We start from the raw sequence: 21,971 nt of genomic DNA, 5'->3' as shown, positions 1-21,971 counted from the left end.
ATCTGCCTTCAGGGCCAGGAGGTTACCAGCTTCCTCTGCAGAGCAGTGAGAGATGTATGGACGGATAGCTGTCCTGCTAGCCGGCTGCAAAAAGCAGCAAGGTGCTGGAGTGCTCTGGGAAAGAGTTCCCCACCTGGAAGTAACTCCGGCCTGCAGGGCAGAGCTGGGAAAGTGGCCTGCAAAGAACCCCTGCTGTGTGAGATAATGACTGCCCTGGGGCTAGACGCTGAGCAGTGAGAGTTTCCCTATCCCAAGCCAAATCCTGCCCTGGGGCTGTGGGTATTAGCAGTTGAGCAGGGAATGGATTTTCAGGGACAGGAAGTGTCTCTGCCCGGGGAAGCACAGTCCAGTTGGGGAAGTTCTACTGCCCCAGGCCGAGCCCCCCACTGTGCTGATTAGAGGCTGCCCAGGCTGTGCCCCCCCCTGCCGTGTGGGTTTGTAACTGCCCCCGCAAAAGCCCGAACTGCAGGGTGTAGCTGCAGGGCTGTTTCAGTGTCCTGAGTCACTTCCGGGTTTGAGTCGCTACAGCCAGTATTAGGTTCTGGCGTTTTTTAGAGTACCCTCTGTTCCAGGCTTTAATTTCTCTGCCAGTTTACTGCTTTGTAATCAAGGCAGAGCAGTTAGCCTATAGCAGAGTGGTCTCTATAACTTCTCTAGCCACAGAGATCACCCCCCACCCCTGGTCTGCTCAGGACGCTAGACTCTCCCTGCCTGCGCTGGTCTGTTTCTGGCCCCTCAGGACAAACCTTTCCTGGCGATCTTCCAGATTGACTTCAGCAGGTAAGTTGGATGCTTCTGATCTTCATGAATTTAAGCAGTGAAGAGCTATTTCTGAGGCTGGATAATAGTTGGTTATGAGGGGAATGAGAGGAGCTTAGAAAGTCGTGTGTGCCTTCTCCACCATCTTGGTTCCGCCCCAATTTACTCAATTTCTCTTCTCCTTACTCTCTAAGATAAAGTGGGCCCGAAGTGTTGAAACTCAGCAAAGCAAAGGAGAAACTGCAGCTCCTTGCTGGTTCAGATAATAATTGCTTTTCCTGTTTAAAGGAACAGCCTACATTGATATGGTGTTAATACCTCAATGCTTTATTTTATTTTTCAAGCCTATAGCTACTCTAAGAAGTTTGTGGGAACTGTAAGTTTTCTGCAAATTATTTAATGTTTATTTACATGCATAATAGTCTCCTTATTTAAGGAATATGATAAAAAAAAACTAGAGCAGGATTTTAATCTGATCTGATAATTTGATAGGGTTCTTGCCAAAAGTTTAATTCCTTTTTAGAATGGAGTATTAGTTTAAATTGGTAAACTGATTTCTAAGGGAACAATAAACTTTGCAACTAAAAATAATTTTGCAACTAATAATTTGAATGAGTAAATTCTTTCAATCCTAAAACCTCGGCGATTAAAAGGGGATTCTTAACAACTCTCTTATAAGGCACTAATCTGGAAGTCAAACCCTCAAAACGACATCAATGCATTTCTGGTTATCTTCCGTAGAAAAATCCTTCATCCTTGACCATTTGACCCTGTGGATTTTACTGCCTTCACAGTAGAATGGAGTCATTCTCATCCAATTATACCAATGTTTATTCCTACAGCTCCTAATCATATGACCTCAATGTGAAATTTGTAGTGATCTCCCTGTAGACTCAAACATCCCTAATAATGGGATGGAAGAACAAGTTTGACTTTAAGTGAGCTCTCTTTCTAATTTAGATTAGGGAAAATCCAATGAAATCAGGATTAACATTTGAAGGTAAATAGAACCCAATTTTCCCAAAATCGGTGCAGTCAGGACTTGAAATATGGGACCCACTACTTTCTGTTTGGGCTGCTGCTGCCAGTTTTTGTGTAGCCACCCTTTCCCTCCAGAGGAAGGGTGGCCCCAAAAGTGGTGAATACAGGTGGGAAAGGTGGCAGCCTGGGGGAGGAGGGATCTCAGGATGGCAGCCTGGTGGATGGTGATTCAGATGGAATATGAGCCCTTTGGATGGACTTGAAAATCTGGGGAGGAGACCAGAGCAGACGTTGGGCCCTCCAGTAGTCAAAATTTCACGTGATGAGGGGCGGGGTTTGGGGCGGGAAGCAGCTCAGGGCCTGAGATCCCGTTCTTGGGCGTCGTAGAACAGACAGCACATTTTGGGAAGTCTCAGGGGCTGGTAAGCTGGTCTCTTTGTCCAGGGCAATCTCCTCCAGAGGCTGGCTGGAAACTGGGACTTCTGGACTTGAATCTCTTGCCTCCTGCAAGCCAAATTCTGTGATTTGGGACCCAGGTGGTCCGTCCCACCTTTCCCCGTATCTATCCCCATCTCCCTGCCCACCTCCTGGGCTTTTGCTACTTGCCTTTGTCTTTTGCTAATGGGGGCTCGACCTTAGCACCCACAAACCTTCCTCCCCAACCCTCCACCACCCATCCCCCTCCCTCTTCACTTTTCCCACCCTCCTAATACCTCCCGAACGTCAGACTTGTCCCCGGATTTATCACCGATTCACATTTTTCCCAATTTCAGACCCCATAAGGACCCAGAAATCCCCCCCTTGTTCCTGGATCCCAGGTAAAAGCTGGTGCTTCTGCCTTCCGACTTAGGCCCCTGATAGATTCAACGGTTCTGCCTGCCCTGAGGGATTCCCTTCTGGACGTGGGCATGAAAAACTCCTGCCCCCCCCCCCCGCATCCCCTAAGGCTCTTGGCTGCCCCGATCCAGACCGGGGCCGGCTCCCTGTGTCCAGATTCTCTTTAGAATCACCCGGTCAAGCTCTACCGGAATCCCGGGCAACCTCCCGGCTCCTGGGAAGACTTGGGCACAGCCATGCCTTTCCCAGGATCAATTTCTCCCCAGCCCCCAATTGGCCATCCCTCCAGTGTCCCCAATCTCCTTCCCTGAGCTATGTCAGAATCTCTCTCGGATCACCGGGCTCTCCTTTCCTCCTGCTTCCCTGGAAAACTTCTCCCTCCCCTTCCCTCCATGAGGGGCTAGATCCCAGGCTTTGGCCCCCTGGTCCCCTCCATCCAGAGCCATCCTTCCATCCATTTTACATATTCCACAAGCTTCCTACATCCTTCCCAATGAACAATTTTTTACCTTCAAAGGATTAAGGTTACATATCACCAATCTCTGCCCCCATATTTTTCTCAGTATTGGTTATTTCTCCCATTTTTTAAATAATTGTTTCCTTTTACTTCTTCCTACCCCATCATACACAAAATTTAATTAAACTTTGAAAAGTAATTATATTACATTGTTACATTTTCATATATATAAATAAATAATTTGGCTTTAACAAAGGTGACTTGAATTAAGGTCTTAATGTTTTTTCCTTTTTCTGGATCTTTTAAATTTTTTCCAAAAGGTCCTGGTCTTTTTTTACAAATCATGAAAAGGTTTTCAGGTTGAAATCAAAGTATATTTCCCCTCATTTCATATTCTATTCAAGATTTCTGGAATTTAAATTTAAATTTTGGGGATCAAGTCCAGTTCTTTTGTTCTTTGACATTTAATGTAAAAACTTATAGGTCTTTTAGAGTGGAAGCTTTGGTTTTATAAATCCTGATTATTTCTGCAGTATGAAGTCCTGTCTTATTTTTCTGGTTTGATGGCAATTTTTTTCTTCTTAACCCCGGGAATTTTGGGAAAATTTTGCTAGGGTATTCTTGAGAGGTTTTTCTACTTGATCTCTTCAGTTAGGAACAATTAGATTTTTTCTTTCCCCTTTACCCTCTTCTGGGCAATTTTTCTTGTTTAATTTCTTGAAATATTTTATCAGATTCTCCCCTCTAGTATCTCTTTTTGATTTTCTAATTCCTTTTTGTTTTCTTCCAGGAGTCCTGTTGGGCTTGTTGTGGACCTTTGATGTTACTCTTTGGGATAGGAATGAACTTTTTTTTAACCTCACTTTTTCTGGATATGAACCATGATCTTCTTTTTATGAAAAATGGCTATTGATGGGTTCTTTTTCCTTTGCCTTACTCCTGAATTTTTCATTTTGGCTTTATTTTTTTTTGAGCTTTAACAATGAATCCATTAATTACAATCAAGGTTTGGTTTCTCAGCTCCTGGGTAATGCTGCCCAACCCTCAACTCCTCCTTACTGTTATGTTCTGAATTCTGTCCAGGGACTCCAACCTCAATTACTTCTCACCCCTTAAAGTCCCATCAAAGATCTGTCAACTGCTGTCCTGGAAATGTTTTTTCAAAATGCTTCCCAACCAAGTGCTCATTCCTCCTTCCACAACCATGGCCCAGCAGGAGATTCTGGCCAGCCCTCTACCCTTTTGCTTTTGAAAACCAATTCAATGTAATCAAATTTATCCATTTGTTTTGCTAATATTCTCTATTGGCCATAAATGCCTTTCTTCCCCAGATCGGGAGGCTGACTATCCCTTTTCTCCTAATTTTATTTGTAGTATCATCCACTTTATCGAATCAATCACCTCATTTTAAACCTTATCTCAATTAAATTTTTAAGATCTTAGTCAATGCCTAGTTTCTGCAATGCTCAAAAAGTAATGCAGCATTAAACTTTTAATGGGAGATAATCTTAGACAGGCATCTAACATAACTTCTAACCAGATAGAATTTTGTCTACAAAGGCTCTAAGAAAACTGCTCCTGCAGCCTTTTTGAAGTTGTGCATGAAAGGAACCCATTTACAAAACCCCTTTTTTGGGATAGGTCTGGACTTTTAGAAAAGGTTAAGAATGTCTAGTTATCTTTCTTATGGGAATAAATTGTTGGTCCTTGTTCCTAATGCTGTCTAGTAATAAGAAATTTGTCCTTTCTTCCTTCATGGTTCCCTCAAATTGGGACCGGGTGGGTGGGAAAAGGAAGGAAAGGAATAATCATCTCTATATTTACTGTTTAATTACCTTTAAAGTATATAAATATTATCTAATTTAGGCCCTACAACATATCTGTGACTTTGTTCCTAATTTTCTTTAATTAATAATTGGGAAACTGAGGCCACATTATAATTGCCCTGGGAACACTAATTGGGGTATGAGGGATGGATTTAAGTCAATCTTTCTGGTTCTGATTAAAGGCTTTCTCAAAATATATAGAGGAATTGACTTTAATTTATGGAAATCAAAATTCTCAATTGATAAATAGTCATAGGAATGAACAATTTTTTAGACAAAAGGGAAATTGAAACTATTTCTAGTCATATGAAAAATTATTCCAAATCATTTGTTGATCAGAGAAATGCAAATTAAGAACAATTCTGAGATACCTAACACCTGTCAGATTGGCTAAGATGTCAAGGAAAAGATAATGACAAATGTTGGAAATTGTGGGAAAATTGGGACACTGATGCATTGTTGGTGATGTTGTAAATAGATCCAACTATTCTGGAAGACAATTTGGAAATATACTCAAAAGTTATCAAACTGTGCATACCCTTTGACCCAGCAGTGTTACTACTGGCTTATATCTCAGAAGAGATATTAAAGAAGGAAAGGGACCTGTATGTGCAAAAATGTTTATGGTAGCCCTTTTCCTACTGGCTAGAAATTGGAAACTGAGGGGTTATTGTTGTATAAGAAATGACCAGCAGGATGAATACAGAGAGGCTTGGAGAGACTTACAGGAACTGATGCTGACTGAAATGAGCAGAACCAGGAGATCATTATACACTTCAACAACAATACTACATGATGATCAGTTCTGATGGACATGGCTCTGTTCAACAATGAGAGGATCTAAATTCAATTGATCAGCAATGAACAGAACCAGCTACACCCAGAGAAAGAACAATGGGAAATGAGCATGGACCACAACATAACATTTCTACTCTTTCTGTTATTGTTTGCTTCCATTTTACGCTTTTTCTTCTCAGGCTATTTTACCTTCTTTCTAAATCTGATCTTTCTTGTGCAACAAGATAACTGTATAAATATGGACACATATAGTGTATTTAGCATATTTAACATGTATGGGACTACCTGCCATCTAGGGAGGGATAGAGCTAAGGAGGGAAAAGTTGAAACAGAAGTTTTTGCAAGGGTCAGTGTTGAAAATTACCCATGCATATGTTTTGTATGTAAAAAGGTATAATATTTTTTAAATGAAATTAAAAAAAAAAAAGAAGAATTCCATTTTACTGATGTATCTAATAAAAAGACAGGAAAATCAAAGGAAAAAAAAGAAAGAAATCAACCTTTCTTGATTCCAGTCTCAGGATTCTTACGTACTGCAAGACCAACTAATTTCTAATAATGGAATTTTCAATTTAAAATAAATATGGAATGAACAGGGATCACTGCAATTTCGGATTTTTGCTCTCACAAAGAGCCTACTTTAAACATCCTATCAAACAACTGAATGTGCTTCCATTTTATTTTACTCACCATTTTCTTTCTGAGCCTTTTTACCCTATCCCTGTGACTTTATCTTCTCTCCCACTCTCTCACTCCCAATCCCATCCAGCTAAAGTCCTTCCTCCACCCCATCTCCCAGTTTCCTCACCCCTATATATTCCGAAGGCTTCTTCATCCTTTTGGATGTATTCATTATTTTGAGGAATTTAAAGAGTAAAGTTACAATAGTACCAACTCTGCACCCTCCCCCACCTGCTTTCTCAGTATTAGTTCTTCCTCTTGCCCAAATTTTATGTGTTTCCTTTTACCTTTTCCCACCCCAACATACACGACTGAGCCCCAATCTTTCAATCTACCTACAGTTATGCTGACATTTCACATCTATAAGTAAATTGTTGGCCTTAAGGAATGTCTAGGGCTAGGGAGCAGTCTCTGTATTTGGTTGTTACTGACCAGATCTTCAGTCACCAATGAATTGAAGGGTGGTCTCTGGATTTGATTATCACAGACCAGATCATCAGTCAGCAAACAACTGAGGAATGGGTCTGGAACTTGGTTTCCATTGCCAAGATTATCAATCATCAATGAATTGGGAAATAGTCTATTCGGAATCAGACAGATTGTTGTTCTTAGATTGGGAGGACTCTGAGGCAGACTCCACACTCAAAGATTTAGCATTTCCTGACTTATTGTTAGAACAGAAGATCCCTAAAATCAGGAGATCACAAAAACATATTACAGCAAAACCTCTACCTTTTCTGCAACAAGTGGAAATTTCCTGCCCAGGAGTACTGCCAGTTTACAAATTGTATTCCTCACTTGAAAGTGATAACTTAAACAAGTACTTAATTTCTAAAACCTGCCTCTAGGCTGGCTCTATTAGGCTCCAGCTCTTTACTATTTAGAACCCTATGAGGAAAAATTCTGTTAATATTTTATTGTTTTTGTTTTGTTTTTTTTACTCTAGGATATGAGTGCAGTTTGCTCTCTTTGTGATCATTATTTTCAGTCCTAGAATTCTTCAATTCTCTCTCTTGGATCTGGCTTCCAGATCAGTTGCCTTTGTTCCAGCCAGATAGTTTACATTGGCCTTTATTTTTTTAATTTTTTGACTTTTAAAATTCATTTTTGATCTCATGGAGTCATTAGCTTCCATTTTCCCAATTTTAATTTTAAGGAATTATTTTCTTCAGTAAGCTTTTGTACTTTCCTTTACATTTGACCATTACTTTTAAAGGCGTTTTCTTTAGTGGATTTTTGTGCTTTCCTTAAACCAAACTGGTGAATCTTTCTTTTTCATGATTCTGTTGCACCACTCTCATTTCTTTACCTAAATTTATTCTACTTCTCTTATGTGGCTTTTAAAATCCTTTTGAAGCTCTTCCAGTAGAATTTTTCACACCTAAGACTAATTCATATTTTCTTTTCAGTACCTTCTTTTCATTTGGCCAATTCTTTCAAAGGAGTTGTTTGCTTTAGTGGATTTTTGTGCTTTCCTTAAACCAAACTGGTGATTCTCCCCACTCCCCATTGTTTTGTAGTTCCACTCTCATTTCTTTTCCTAATTTTTATTCTACACCTCTTACTGGATTTTTAATCCTTTTGGAACTCCTCAGGCGGACTTTTGGATCTCTGACCAATTTGTATTTGTCTTTGAAATTTTGCATTGGAGGCATGTCTTTTAACCTTCCCTTCAACCACAATAATTTTTTATTTCAGAGCTTTTTATTTTGTTGTGTTTTTCTCATTTCCCAGGGTATACTGGGGCTTTGAAGTTGAGCTCTTCCAGTGAGCAGATGACACTGTCCCAAGATTTTTGCTTTGGGGCCAGAAGCTTGGTTACTCTCTTCCTGCCTCAAATATAAAGCCTCAGGAGCTGGCTCCTTGCCCATCATGCCAAGGGCTCTACAACTGGCATTTCAACTGCTGTGCCAGGTACCACTGGGGTTTGGGGAAAAAATGTTTCTCCCTCTTCTTTTGTAGGTCCTGTCACTCCATTCTTAACTGGAGAATTCAGGCAATATCCTGCTTGTTGTCTCCTGGACTCGACTGTTTTCATTTTCAACCTGCCCCTCCTTTCAGCCTCTCTTCCCTGTTGGTTGGGTTTGTGCACTAAGGGTTTGTACTACTAAGGGTAGTGTCAGGGGCTTAGTAACTCCACTGGATCCTCACCCTCTGTAATTTCTCTGGCTAGCCCCTGTCTAGGAAAAGAAGGGAACAACATCTGTTCAATTATAATCATCTCCCCAAACAGCCTGCAGAGGACCAAGGCTTGACCCAAGCAGGGAGCCTGGAGCCAGAGGGAATGGCCCCTGAAACCACAGACTCCCATCCCAGGTGAGTATTCTGCCCACAGATGTGGCCAGCATCGGTCCAAAAGGCCATTTCCACAAATCTAGAGAATTGTTTGTGAGGCTGGTCATCGCTCTTATCTGTGGATCCTTAGTTTACAAAAATGGGCAAGAAAGTGAATGCACTAATAACAACACTGCCCTCCTCTCTGCTATGTTTTGGACTGATTCATTGTCCCTTTGGCATCTTGAGCACTAACTCCTTTCCCCCAGTTCCTACCTCCACATATTTAAGTTTTCCTCAATATAGGTCACTGACAAGGATGACCACTTCACTCAATAGTGTCTGTCCTCTAGGTATCATGTCTTTGCTTTAGTCCAGTACTGTCTCCCCTCTCACACACACACACACACACACACACACACACACACACCTTCTAGCCACTCTGTCTCCTGTGCCCAAGCTCCCTCCTGTAGCCACTGACTTTCCTGGAAACCCTTGACCTTGTTGTCTGGAGCAGAACCTGTTAAGGGGCAGGTCAGTTTTCCAAGAGCCTCCACAGATGTGGATCATAACATCTTCAGAGTTCCTTCAGTAATCCATGGGAAGGAAAGGGAGAAGACTCCTGGTAAGACTTTTTAGTCAGGATAATTAAATGGACCAAAACATCAAAGGACCAAGCTGGAGACTGAGGGGAGACTTAAATGCCTGTTCTGACTATAGTCCTCTTCTCTGTTTGAAAGTTTGCCTCCATGTGATCAACATATGCTACAGCCATCCAGAGGCGATAGTGCTCTTTCATTCTTCAGTGGGCGGACCATGCTGTGGGGGAAATAACAGCAAAACCAAAAATGGAATTGTTAAGGGGCATGTCAAAGTAGGAATGAGATAAATTGGAGGAAGAGGAGGTCAGACAACACAACCGCCTCTCAGTCAGAGAGGTCAGAGAATAACAACTGCCTCTGAGTCTCCTTGTATCATCCTCTCACAAGAAGAGATCATTTCTGGGTTGGGTCTCGAGCAGCCACTGTCAGGTGGCTCCTGTATGCCAACAAGAACCCTTTATTTGAAGCTTCCCCGCTCTTGTCGTCTCCCTGTCCTCAGTAGCAGAGCAGAAATTGTCCCCTGCTGCCTCAGGCCACACAGATCTTCCCAAATCTCTCTGAATCCCTTCCCTTTACTATTTTTGTGGTTTATAATATAATATTGCTGAAGCATTTGGGGTTGTGTCTTTGCTCAGGGTCACACAGCTAGGGTATATTAAGTGTTTGAGGGCAGATTTAAAGTCAGGTTCTCCTGACTTCAGGGCCAGATGCTCTAACCACTGTGCCATCTAGCAGCCCTGTTATAATATGTTTTAATCGTAGATACAAAATAAAAGAAGAAAAGAATTTCAAGTAACCAGCAGAACATAACAGTAGATTTGATATAAAACAAAGCCACATAATAAATGTTACACATGGTTTAGGAGCTGTTTAGTCTTTCTTTGCTTCCTGGTAGATTTTCTTTTATTCCATTTTACTTTCTTTATCTCCCGAGACCTCTCCATGCTCCCAAAACTGCAGTTAGGTACTTCTAGAATCATTGCATCATACTCAGCTCATATTAGCCTTTCTCTCCTATACCATTGCTTGGGTCAAAACCACAGGCTTTTAGAAAGGGAAGAGGCTCTGTGCAAATATAGAGGAGATGCAAAAGGAAAAATCAGTCCCTGGCCTCAAGAAGCTTTCATTCTAACATGGAAGACAACATGTCAGCATCTGTGTCCACACCAGTTCTGTACAGTGTAGGTAGGAGGCCTTTGCAAGACTGTGCTTCCAAGTGTTCTCATAGAGGATGTGACCTTTGGGTAAATCCCTTCTCTCTGTTTCAGTTTGCTTTTGTAAATTGATGACCTTTGGGCCAGATTCATTGTGTGATTCAGAAATTTGGAACACAAAATCTTACAAAAAATGAATGTTGAAAACTATCTGTACTTGCATTTGGAAAAATAAAATACTCTTGGGGGGAGGGGAAGGATAGTGTTGTCATCTGGATAAGACTCAATTTCTGGCCTTTGGAAAATTCACAGGATCTTTTTTTCTTCTTGGTGACCATGGAAATGTTTTTATTTATTTATTTTTAATTTTACCTTTTTATTGACAGAACCCATGCCTGGGTAATTTTTTAGAACATTGTCCGTGGCACTCACTTCTATTCCAACTTTTCCCTTCCCTCCTTCCACCCCCTTCCCTAAATGTCAGGCAGTTCTATACATGTTAAAAGTATATCCTAGATACAATATATGGGTTCAGATCCGTATAATTCTCTTGTTGCACAAACAACCTGGGAAGAAAAACAAAAATACAAACATCATTGATCAGTTGGAACTGAATTGGATCTTCCCTTTGTCAAAGATAACCACTTCCATCAGAATACATCCTCATACAGTATCATTGTTTAAGTGTATAATTGACAATGGAAATATTTTAGCCCTACAGCACATAATACTAGCTTCATACAAACACTTCATGCCATTTTCTTAACATAGCACTGTCTGATTTCACCTCCAAAAATCCTCCTTTCTCATAGAGACTTTCCTGATTCCACAGGCAGTACCATTTCCTAGTGAGACATTTCTCAATTTTATTCCATCAGAAAATATAAAATGTGTTTCTCTATATTCCAGTCCTCTATTGGGGACTTTGGTTTTGGTGCTGGCCCTGTAATCCTGTAAAGGCTGTCACCTTTGGCCAGTTCCCTCCTCCATGCTTCAGGTCCCTTCTGTACATTGAGGAGCATTGGATTAGGTCAGTTATGAAGCATGTTTCAATTCTTATGTCCTCTGGGTGTTGGTGTTTTAGGAGCTGGTGACCTTCAAGGATGTGGCTGTGGACTTCAGCCCAGAGGAGTGGGGTCTGTTGGACCCAGATGAAAAAGAGCTGTACAAAGAGGTCATGCTGGAAAATGCTGAGAACTTGCTCTCCCTGGGTAAGGAGAACTTCCCTTGGGACTCTGGAACTGCCATCAAAAGGAGTGTCACCACCCCCTCCCTGGCGTGCAGAGTTTCAGGCTTTTACCAGTTCTCAGAGAGGCCCAAAGACTTCCTCCTGTCCCCAAGAGACAGGTCCTCCTGCTGGCTGCCCTTCTATGAGTGGTCTTTGCATTGTAGGATGGCAACCCAGCAGTTTTGCCTGCAAACCTTCTGAAAAGCAATCCTGTCCCATTTCACTGAATATAGGATAGGAGAAGGAACCCCCTTCTTCTTAGGGGGAAATTTGTCTTTGCAATGTTCTTTTTGGTTAAAAAAAAAAAAATTTACCTCACTGCCCCTGGTGTAACTAATAAATACCAAATACAGCAATTGGGGCCTTGTTGTTCCTTCATACATCCCCCAATACAGATATGGGGAGAGAAAGGGAAGGGAGGAGGTCTTTCTCGACATTTGCTGAGATCCAGGCCTTGTGCTCAGAGCTTCCTTCGTGCACATTATCACCCTTGATCTCCAACAAAACCCTTTGTTTTGGGTGCCAGCTTTATCCCCAATTTCAGGCCTGGAGCCTGAAGCAAAAAGATGAAATTTCTTGCCCACAGTCACATAGCCAGGATTTGTCTACATCCAAATTTGAAGTTGGGGCTTCCTGACTGCAGGCCCGGTGCTCCCTTCTCTGTGCTCCCAGGTGTTTCTAATGTCCAGAAAATGGAGGCTGTGGGATGTGGCCATCCTGCTGGGAAGGAAGCAGCAAAATCAGCATCTTCTGACTCCAGAATGCTTGCATGGCCTCCTTTCCCCTCTGCCCTTTTCCCCTGGCAATAAGCACCCTGAAAACCTTGTGACCACCCAGTAGTCCTCACACCCCAGCCCTGTTCCGATGAGGAATAAATGACAAGTTTCTCTCCAGGCTCACACCCACTATCTTTCCCCTGCCCAGGACTTCCAGTTCCCAGAGATTTCATCTCCCATGTGGAGAGAGGAGGCCTGAGGAACTCCTGTCCTGGTGAGTGACTGGCAAGCTGGGGGGCAGGCTACTATCCCAAGAGGCTTCTTCATGTGATGGGCCTGGGGGCAGGAAAACTGGCTTGGAATCCCTTTTCAGACTCTTGTGATAGTAAGATCCTGAGCACCTCACTGAGCCTCTGAACCTCATTCTCTTCATCTGTAAAATGAGGAGGTTGGACACTGTGGCCTTTCAGTTCCCTTCTAATGAAGAATCAATGATTCTAGTGGAAGTCTTTTTTGGGATATCCAACAATGTACAACCAAAGAAAGAGGGCTCGGGCTGTCTAATATGACTTTTCTTAGGTCTTCCTTAAGCCTAAAAGCATTTATTTTTACTTTTCTAACATTTATTTAAAACTAAAAATGAAATAGAAAGACACAGAAAAGAACAATTTTTTAAAATGTTTTTTGTTCAGCAGAACATAGGAGAGGATTCAAAATATGTAATAATAAATATTCATAAACTATAAATGAAAGATGGTGTTCAAAACCATCCATGGCTTTTTGCTTTCTTGTAGTTTTTATTTTTTTCTCTGTTTTACACATTTTACTTTACCCCCTACCCCCTTTCATCCTCTGCCAACTCCCCCAAGTAAGGTACAGTTTAGCACAGATATATATAAGAAACACAATTACCTCTGAGGAAAGCTGGTCACAAGCTGGAATAGATCAGTTGGGAAGACATACTTCCTGCCTCCTTCCCTCCCTTCCTCCCTTCTCTCTCTCTCTCCTCTCTTCTTTCTTCCTTGACTGTTTCCTTCTTTCTTTAATTTTCTTTCTTTCTTTCTTTCTTTCTTTTTTTTTTTTTTCTGAGGCAAATGGGGTTAAGTGACTTGCCAGGGACACACAGCTAGGAAGTATTTATCTGAGGCCAGATGTGAACTCTGGTCCTCTTGACTTCAGGGCAAGTACTCCATCTACTGCATTCTCTAGCTGTCCCAATTCCTTTCTTAAGGAATACACCTTAAACCAAAACCAGTCTGATTCTCATTGACCACCCATACGTCCCTTGCTAAATCCCATTTAGTCTTTGTTTGGGTCTTGATTGACTCAGACTGAGTGTAAATCCCAATCATTTTTGCTTTGGCCAGAAACCCTGAGGTTCTTCCCAGAGTCACTCATTCATTCATTGTTATTTATTGAGATTTTTTTGGCCTAGGTGAGAAAGGAGATTCTTTGCCTCCATTGCTCCCTCCCCTTAATCAATGGATGGGAGCAGCCTCAGTCACAGAAGACCTGTTAGAGACCTTACCTTAAGAAAGTGCAGGTCTCCCCCTGCATCCAGAGCCATCTGCAGTAAACCTGATTAGTCCTGTAATGAGGTGACTGTCCTCATGTCATTGTCCTCCCTTAGAAGGAAGGACTGATAAGCATGCACTTGACTTCTTGATTTTCTCTGTCTCCATTCATCAGTTTATGAATGGGAGTGGAGACCACTGCCTTACTCAAAAAGAAATCAGACCTAATTCTTCAACTTTATGCCTTTTCTTGGTTCCTGTTGACCAACCTTTGGCCCATTCTTGGAGGATCATTGGTCTAATTTACATAACTGACAGCTTCCCTTAGGTTAGGGATATGGGAGGGAAAGACTCCTGGTTATTCCATAACAGGACCAGGAGCTTTAGGCCCTTGTTATCTTCACTATGGGATTTGTTCATAGATCAGAGAGAGCAGGAAAGAAAGAGAAATAGTAACATAGATTTGGTACCTTAGAGGGACCAGCAAAGCAAGCACTGAGGTGGGGTTAGGCCATGTGATCAGCCCTGGGTACTGTCAACCAGTCAGTAAGCATAGATTAAGCACCTGTTCTGTTCATTGCATTGAGCCCTGGATATACAAACAGAAGCTGTCAAGAAATTTTAAATCCAGCATATAAACTTAGAGAGGGTTTGAGAATAAACAACAATTTATGAAATTTAGCTAATCCAGGCAAAGGAAAGTATTTTTTATGGAAATGCATCATGTTCAACAGACATATACATATAAAGAGAGAGGGGAAGGGAAGTTTATGAAGGAAGGAAGACTTGAGGTGGAGAGAATCAAAATCATAAGGACAACAATAGTAATTAACAAGCGTATGGTGCCTAGTGTGTACCAAAAGTTTTATAGGTTTTATCTCATTTAATGCTCACAACAACTTGGGAAATGAGTATAATTATTACCTTCATTCTACAGCAAAGCTAAGGCAAAGAAGCACATTCCTAAGGGTGCAGAACTAGGTGGTGCCTGACAGTGACTTTGAAAGAAGGGATTGGAAGTAAAATGGAGAACATCTGTCTAGTGCAATGAATTGAAAAGCCTCAGTTACCAGGATCCAGGTCTAATATCCACTGCAGGGATTTGGATCGGGTTACTCAACCATTCAGAGGTCATAGCCTGGTTACTAAGTTATGAGAACCTTCACCTTGCTTCTATCTCAGCTTTGTTGTGAGGTTCCAATGTCCTTGTACTGTGTGTGGAACTCTGTGTTAATTCAATCAGTTTATTGGTATGAGCTAATAGCATTTAAAATGAATCTGTCCATTTCATTTTAAAATCTTTTTGTCTGAAGAAATGAAATGTCCATGATTTTATTATCAGCCAGCATTAGAGGATATATTTATACATGTTTGTGTTTGTTTCTGTCAGATGCAGAGACACAATTTGACATGAAGGAGATGAGTGCAAATTTGAAAATTATCTCATGGAAAGACCCTTTTCAGTATAGTGAATACATGGCTGTTTTTTGCTAAGCACAAAAGAAACCATACTGAAGAGGAACATTGTGAATGGAATAGACAGAAAAAGCTTTAAGAAAGGGTTCCAGTTTTGCTAAAGATAAGAATATACATCCTGAAGAGAAAACACCTGAGTGCCACGAATGTGATAAAGCTTTTATTGCATCTCTTCCCTTGCCAAGCATCAGAGAATCCATGCTGGAGAAAAACCTTATGAATGTAAGAAATATGGGAAGGCTTTGAGAGAGCAATCTATTCCTGTTGAACATGAGAGAATTCACACAGAAAAACAATCTTACATATGCATTCAGTATGGAAAAGATTTTCAATATTATTCCAAATTTGCTCAACATCAGAGAATCCACACTGGAGACAAGCTTTATGACTGTAAGCAATGTGGAAAGGCTTTCACAAAGCGCTACTACCTTAATACACACCAGAGAATCCACACTGGAGAAAAGCCTTATGAATGTAATGTATGTGGAAAGGCTTTCACCCTGAACAGCAGTCTTACTTCCCATCAGAGAATCCACACTGGAGAAAAGCCTTATGAATGTAATGAATGTGGAAAGACTTTCATGCGGAGTTACAGTCTTCTTGAACATCAGAGAATCCATACTAGAGAGAAGCCCTATGAATGTAACAATTGTGGAAAGACTTTCAAATGGCACTCTAATCTTGCTAGGCATCAGAGAATGCACTCTGGACAGAAGCCTTATCAATGTAATGAATGTGGAAAGACTTTCACACACTGCTCCAGTCTTACTAAACATCAGAGAATCCACACTAGAGAGAAGCCTTATGAATGTAATGTATGTGGAAAGGCTTACATAAAGAGCTCCAGTCTTCTTGAACATCAGAAAGTCCACACTGGAGAGAAGCCTTTTAAATGTAATGAATGTGCAAAGACTTTCACAGATCGCTCCAGTCTTACTAAACATCAGAGAATCCACACTGGAGAGAAGCCTTATGTATGTACTGAATGTGGAAAGACTTTCACATATCATTCCAGTCTTGCTGTCCATCAGAAAATCCACACTGGGGAGAAGCCTTATGAATGTAATGAATGTGGGAAGGCTTTCATACAGCGTCACAGTCTTCTTGAACATCAGAGAATACACACTGGAGAGAAGCCTTATAGATGTAATGAATGTGGAAAGACGTTCATGCGCAGTTATAGTCTTCTTGACCATCAGAGAATCCACATTGGAGAGAAGCCTTATGAATGTAATGAATGTGGAAAGGCTTTCATACGGAGTTACTGTCTTCGTAAACATCAGAGAATCCACACTGGAGAGAAGCCTTATGGATGTAATGAATGTGGAAAGGCTTTCACAAAGCGCTCCTACCTTGATGCACATCAGAGAATCCACACTGGAGAGAAGTCTTATGGATGTAATGAATGTGGAAAGGCTTTCACACAGTGCAGCAGTCTTGGTAAACATGAGAAAATCCACATTGGACAGAAATCTCATGGATGTGGAACCCTTCAGACTAAGCTGAAATCTTGCTTAACAGAGAGTGCACATTAGCAAAATACTTTTGAGTGTCTGGATCATGGTAAAGTTTTTAGTATATATTAGTCTCTGACTAGACTTGGGAGATCCCATACTAAATGTAAAATCTCATTTATACAATCCAAGTGACAAAACATCCAGGCTCACTTCATTCCGGAATTGCCTCCAGAAAATTCCTAGCAGATTGAAATCATGGATAAAGGCATAAAGATGGAAGACAGTGCTTGTTAGTCAGCATCAATTTTCTGCTTGGGAAGAAATCTCCTATCAACTTGGCATGGGAAGATCTTTTAGCCCAGGTTCATTTCTGACTTTATATCTGAGGATACGGAATAGAGAGAAGACTTACAAATGTGCTGAATGATGACTTGCCCTTACCTGGAAGCTAAAGGTCAGTATAAATCATAATATTCACACTGGAACGAAATAATATGCAAAATGTATTTGCAGAAAGGCTTTCACCTGGATCTTTGAGTAGAAATCTTACTGTGGATGAAACACATAAATATAATGAATGAGGCAAGGCCTCTTCATACAGCTCAGATCTCATTGATATTAAAATTTTATACTATGTATAAAGGTGGGAAAATAGATTTGAGTTTTCTCTGAAATCCCAAGATTGATGTCCAACGAAGAGTCTTTATAATGGGGGAAAACCAATTGTTTTAATCTCCTTTCTTAATAATGAATAAGAAATTTGTTTACGTCATTTTAAATTGTTTTTGTTACTTAATCTTCCTCTTCATTGTCTTATTTATTCCAAAATCCTTTGGCTTTCCATCTGTGATAAATAATATTTTCAGATTGTAATTTTCTTTTAAAATATCCATAAACAATGAGATGATTCAGGCCAATTCCAACAGACTTGTGATAAGAGGGAACCATCTGCTTAGTAATTTCCTCTGTTTTTGTTGTTTATTTGCATTTTGTTTTCTTTCTCATTTTTTATCCTTTTTGATCTGATTTTTCTTGGGCAGCATGATAAATATGGAAATATGTAAGAAAATAAAAATATCTGTACATGTGACTTAGGTCTCCATTTTGACTTTATTTAATTCCATTGGGTGGGTTCGAGGGGAAGTGAGGCCTTTTTAGAAAGCTGACCCTCAGAAGAGTACCATCATTTAGGGCTATAATTCCCAAAAAACCTTCCCTCTTTACCCTTGCTTAGTCTTGCACTAACCACTTTGCCACATCAGGAAGCTTTGTAATGTATAGTTACTGTTCTAGAGTTAAAACAGAGAGGTGGTGAACCACCATCCTGAATTCTCACAGCCATTGAACAGAGGACTAGCTACAGGGAAAACCTGAGACAGCCTGAATCCTCTGCCTCCTTGGAGCTGGCCCTTACCCGCTCCCTGTTCTTCTGCGCTACCTTGAGATAAAGAAGGGTTTGAAATCTGTTTTCTTTCACCATAAAAACTGTCTATATTCAGAGTTGTCTTTGCTTTTTCACTCTTTTTTTTTTTTTTTTTTTTTTTTTTAAAGGTAAGGTCTGCTTTTACTGCAGGGGAGTTTTTCCAAGCTTTCCTATAAGCAGTGGCTTCTTGTATAAGGGCCACAGGTGTACTGGGTCAATGCTGACTCATTTCTAGTGCTAGTGAGCATCCTATGTGACTCTGGCATTTTGGGAGTTCCGTATTTGCCTTTTGTGTTTGGGTTGGGTATTTTCTAACTTCTCTGCTGATCTATTGGCTTGCAATCAGGGAAGAGTGGCCAACACTACTGTGATTTTCTCCCCATTGATTTTCACTCATGCAGAGTCTACACGATCCCATAGAATCCACGTCACTCCGGGGCTCTGAGCTGGCATCTGTGCTCAGCCAGCTTGTGCTTGGGTGCCTTCCTCCTGTTTCCAATTGAAAGAGAGCTTTTGTGATGATCTTTGAAATTATCTTCAGCTGGTAATTTGTTGCACTCCCAATATTGGTGGATTCTGCCATCCAAAACTAATTCAGAGGCTAGATTTGCTCATTAGTCTAAAAGTTGTAGGAGAAGGTCAGAAAGAAATGTCTGTCCTCTCTGCCATCTTGGCTCTGCCTCAGAAGTCCTAGGTACCCATTCTTGCAAGAATATAAAAAATATTTTCTGCATGCAAAACCCCTCCCACAAAACCAAAAAACAAGTTTGCTTCCAACATAGATGTAAATTTATCTGAGTATGATTATGAAAAGTATGAAATTGCTGCTGGAATAATACGTATTGAAGTGACATCTATGAACCACCTCAAGAAACTTTAACTCTGATTCAAAATGGGCTTTCTTCCTTAGAATGCAGAAAATAAAAGAGTGTCTCAGATTCTCTTGAACTCAATCATGTTAATTTAAGAAGAATTTATGCATCGATCAATAAACATTTTAAGCACCTACTATGTGCCAGGTGATAAACTAAGTGCTGAAGATACAAAGAAAGCTTAAACAGTCCCTTACAGCTGTTTTATATTTATACTATTGCCATTACCATCTTCATTTTCCTGACTGCTCCTTCCTTTTTCTATCTATTCATATAGGGCTTTCCAGGTTTTTTTTTTTTTTAATACCCCCATCATTTCTTATAACAAAATAATAAGCTATATTCTTATATCATATTCAGCCATTTCCCAATTAATTGGTATCCTCTTAATTTCCAATTACCTGCCACTATAAGTAGAGCTGCTATAAATGGTTTCTTCCCTTTATCTCCCAGTAATAGTATTGCTGGGACAAAGAGCACACAACCACATTTTTTCTAAAGATAGGACTAATTCACAATTCCACTAACAATGTATTAGCATATCTACTTTCCTACGTTCCCACCAGCATTTGGTATTTTCCTTTTTTCTCATTTTTTCCTATCACAGATGTCAGGTGGTACCTGAGGTTTTTGTTTTTTTTTAAACTTAAGTTTATCTAATTATTAGTTATTTGGATAAATTCATCGTAATGTTTTCCTATCTAAAATATAATGCTCTCTGTGAGCAGATTTCTTGTGGGCTTCTGGAGGCAGCCTTAGGTTCAGTTCAAAGTAATAATCCCCTCAAATGCAGCCAGCTGTTAAAAGTTCAGATCCTTTATTGTCTCTTCCAAAATAGCTGGTTAGTTTTCTTAGAGGCCTATCTCTCTCCTTGGTTCCAAGAGCTCCCTCCCAGTGTCTCCAGCCAGCATACAGGTCGAATATGGAATAAATCTGTTTTGACTCTGAAAGTGGGTTCTGAGTGTCTGTGGGCTAGTGGGAGCTCCTTGCTTATATGCTGTACACTGAGTACATGCTAATCATTACATCACTAGGAAACCATTATTTGTTGTAGGATTAAATCACTGCTAAACTAGACTTAATCATTGTCTCCTCAATTCCATTTAGTACCTTGTTTCAAGTTCTGGTCCATAACATCTCCTTGTACGATCAGATCAATTCCACTGTCTTAGTACCTGAAGTCAAGATGGGAGAGAAAAGGCAGGATATTTATTGCCTGAACTCTATTTCTTATGAAATATATATATGTATATATTTTGCTGAGACAATTGGGGTCAAGTGACTTGCCCAGTATCCTACAGCTAGGAAGCCTTAAGTGTCTGAGGCCAGACTTGAACTCAGATCCTCTTGACTTCAGGGCTGTTGCTCTATGAAATGTGCCCATGAAATAACTTTCCATTAAGATTCTGGAGTGATGGGTAGCTAGGTGGCACAATGGATACCACAAAAATTCATTAAAGAAAACAAATCCTTTAAAAGAATTGGCCAAATGAAAAAGAAAGTACACTGAAGAAAGTAATTCGTTAAAAAATTGGAAGCTAATATAAATAAGATATATATGGAAAGAATCCAGTGATCACTTCTTGAAAGAGATCCCAAAATGAAAACTAGAAACATTATAGCCAAATTGCAGAACTCCCAGGTCAAGAAAAAAATTTGGAAGCCACCAGAAGCAACCGAAATATTGTTCAGGCACAGTCAGGATTTCAATATGATATTCCAGAAGGCAAAGAAGCATGGATTAGAACCAAAAAATAAGAAAAAATACCCAACAAAACTAAACATCTTTCACAAAGGAAATCATTAATGAAAAAGGGAATTTTTGGATATTCTTGATGAAAAGGCCCAAGTAGAACAGAGAATTCCAATTTTCAAATAAATGACTCAAGAGTAGCATAAAAAAGTAAAAGAGGAAAGAAAAAGAAATAACTAAATTAACAAGACTAAACTGTTTGTGTCCTTACATGAGATAATACTTGTAACTCTAGTTGGAACTAAATTTCTACTGGCTTATTTGGTCTTTGTTCTCTAAGAGAACACAGATTTTGGGAAGAGGAAGCCAAGAATGGGAAGTTATTTCATTGAATTGGGATGAGGAAGGCTCAGAGGGTGGTGAGGTGCAAAGTTGCCAGCCTCACCTCCTCCTCCAGAGCCATCTGGTTCCAGTGGCCAGATATACATGAAGATGACTGGAGATGGCCCTGGAAGCAGTGGAGACCTTGACCTTAAACTAATCTCTGTCTGAAGGTGGCAACACCCAGAGAGGGATTAAAGTTGGGAAAGAAATGAAGCCAAGAATGACCTTTTCTACCCAGTCAAAAACAAGTCTGGGAGGGAAAAGTCCCTAGGGTTATTGGCCATAGGCACAGGCAGGAATTTACATAGACAGAAGGGACAGGGAATAAGTTGATTTTGATGGGATGGTATAAAATTGAAGATGGGCTTACCTCTTATTCCTACTCCTCTGACTCCCTTCTTCTTCCCCACCCTCCTACAGACCCAAGAGGTAGAAGAGGTTTGGGACCCCAACTGGGATGAGAATATATAGAACCTCAATGTCCTCTAGTCAGAAATCTCCCTACCAGTGATACTCAGTCCTCCCAGCATCCCTTCTCCCCAACAGACATATTATCTGGACTATAAAGTGACTGAGGAATCTAGTAAGGAGGTAAGGGTTCTGAAATGGAACCCCAGGGAAATACCAGAGGAAGCCTAAGGATGGGAGAAATCTAGTTTGGAATTCAGCTGCCAGAAACTGTGGTGAGGGAAGGGGCAGGGAGCTAGGAAACGTTGTTAAAAAAAAAAAAGAATGAATTTAAGTGTCCAGGAGCAATTCAGGTGGGTGGTTGAATCAGGAAAAATGGGATGACTGTGTCCTGAAATCTAAGCAGAAGATGGGGGAAGGTTCCTAAGACT

The 21,971-nt window shown here is 40.6% G+C and overlaps 1 protein-coding gene and 1 long non-coding RNA gene across 2 annotated transcripts; both read left to right on the top strand.

The window, feature by feature from the left end:
• The first annotated feature begins 8,635 nt into the window (after positions 1–8,635).
• LOC116422958 lies at positions 8,636–15,309 on the top strand. Its single transcript, XR_004233441.1, has 4 exons — positions 8,636–8,655; positions 11,454–11,580; positions 12,522–12,587; positions 15,218–15,309. It is a non-coding gene; the product is annotated as an uncharacterized LOC116422958 (long non-coding RNA).
• A 170-nt stretch (positions 15,310–15,479) lies between these two features.
• Positions 15,480–17,368, top strand: LOC116422956 (zinc finger protein OZF-like; the record flags this gene model as incomplete). Its single annotated transcript, XM_031963559.1, has 1 exon — positions 15,480–17,368. A coding segment is annotated over one exon (1,359 nt), but the record flags the coding sequence as incomplete, so codon positions are not given.
• Between the last annotated feature and the right edge of the window lie 4,603 nt (positions 17,369–21,971).

The sequence above is a fragment of the Sarcophilus harrisii genome, chromosome 3 (assembly GCF_902635505.1).
Source record: "Sarcophilus harrisii chromosome 3, mSarHar1.11, whole genome shotgun sequence".
In the NCBI taxonomy this organism is placed as follows: domain Eukaryota; kingdom Metazoa; phylum Chordata; class Mammalia; order Dasyuromorphia; family Dasyuridae; genus Sarcophilus; species Sarcophilus harrisii.
Note: the sequence above shows the minus strand (reverse complement) of the source record. Positions and strands in the feature narration are given on the sequence as shown.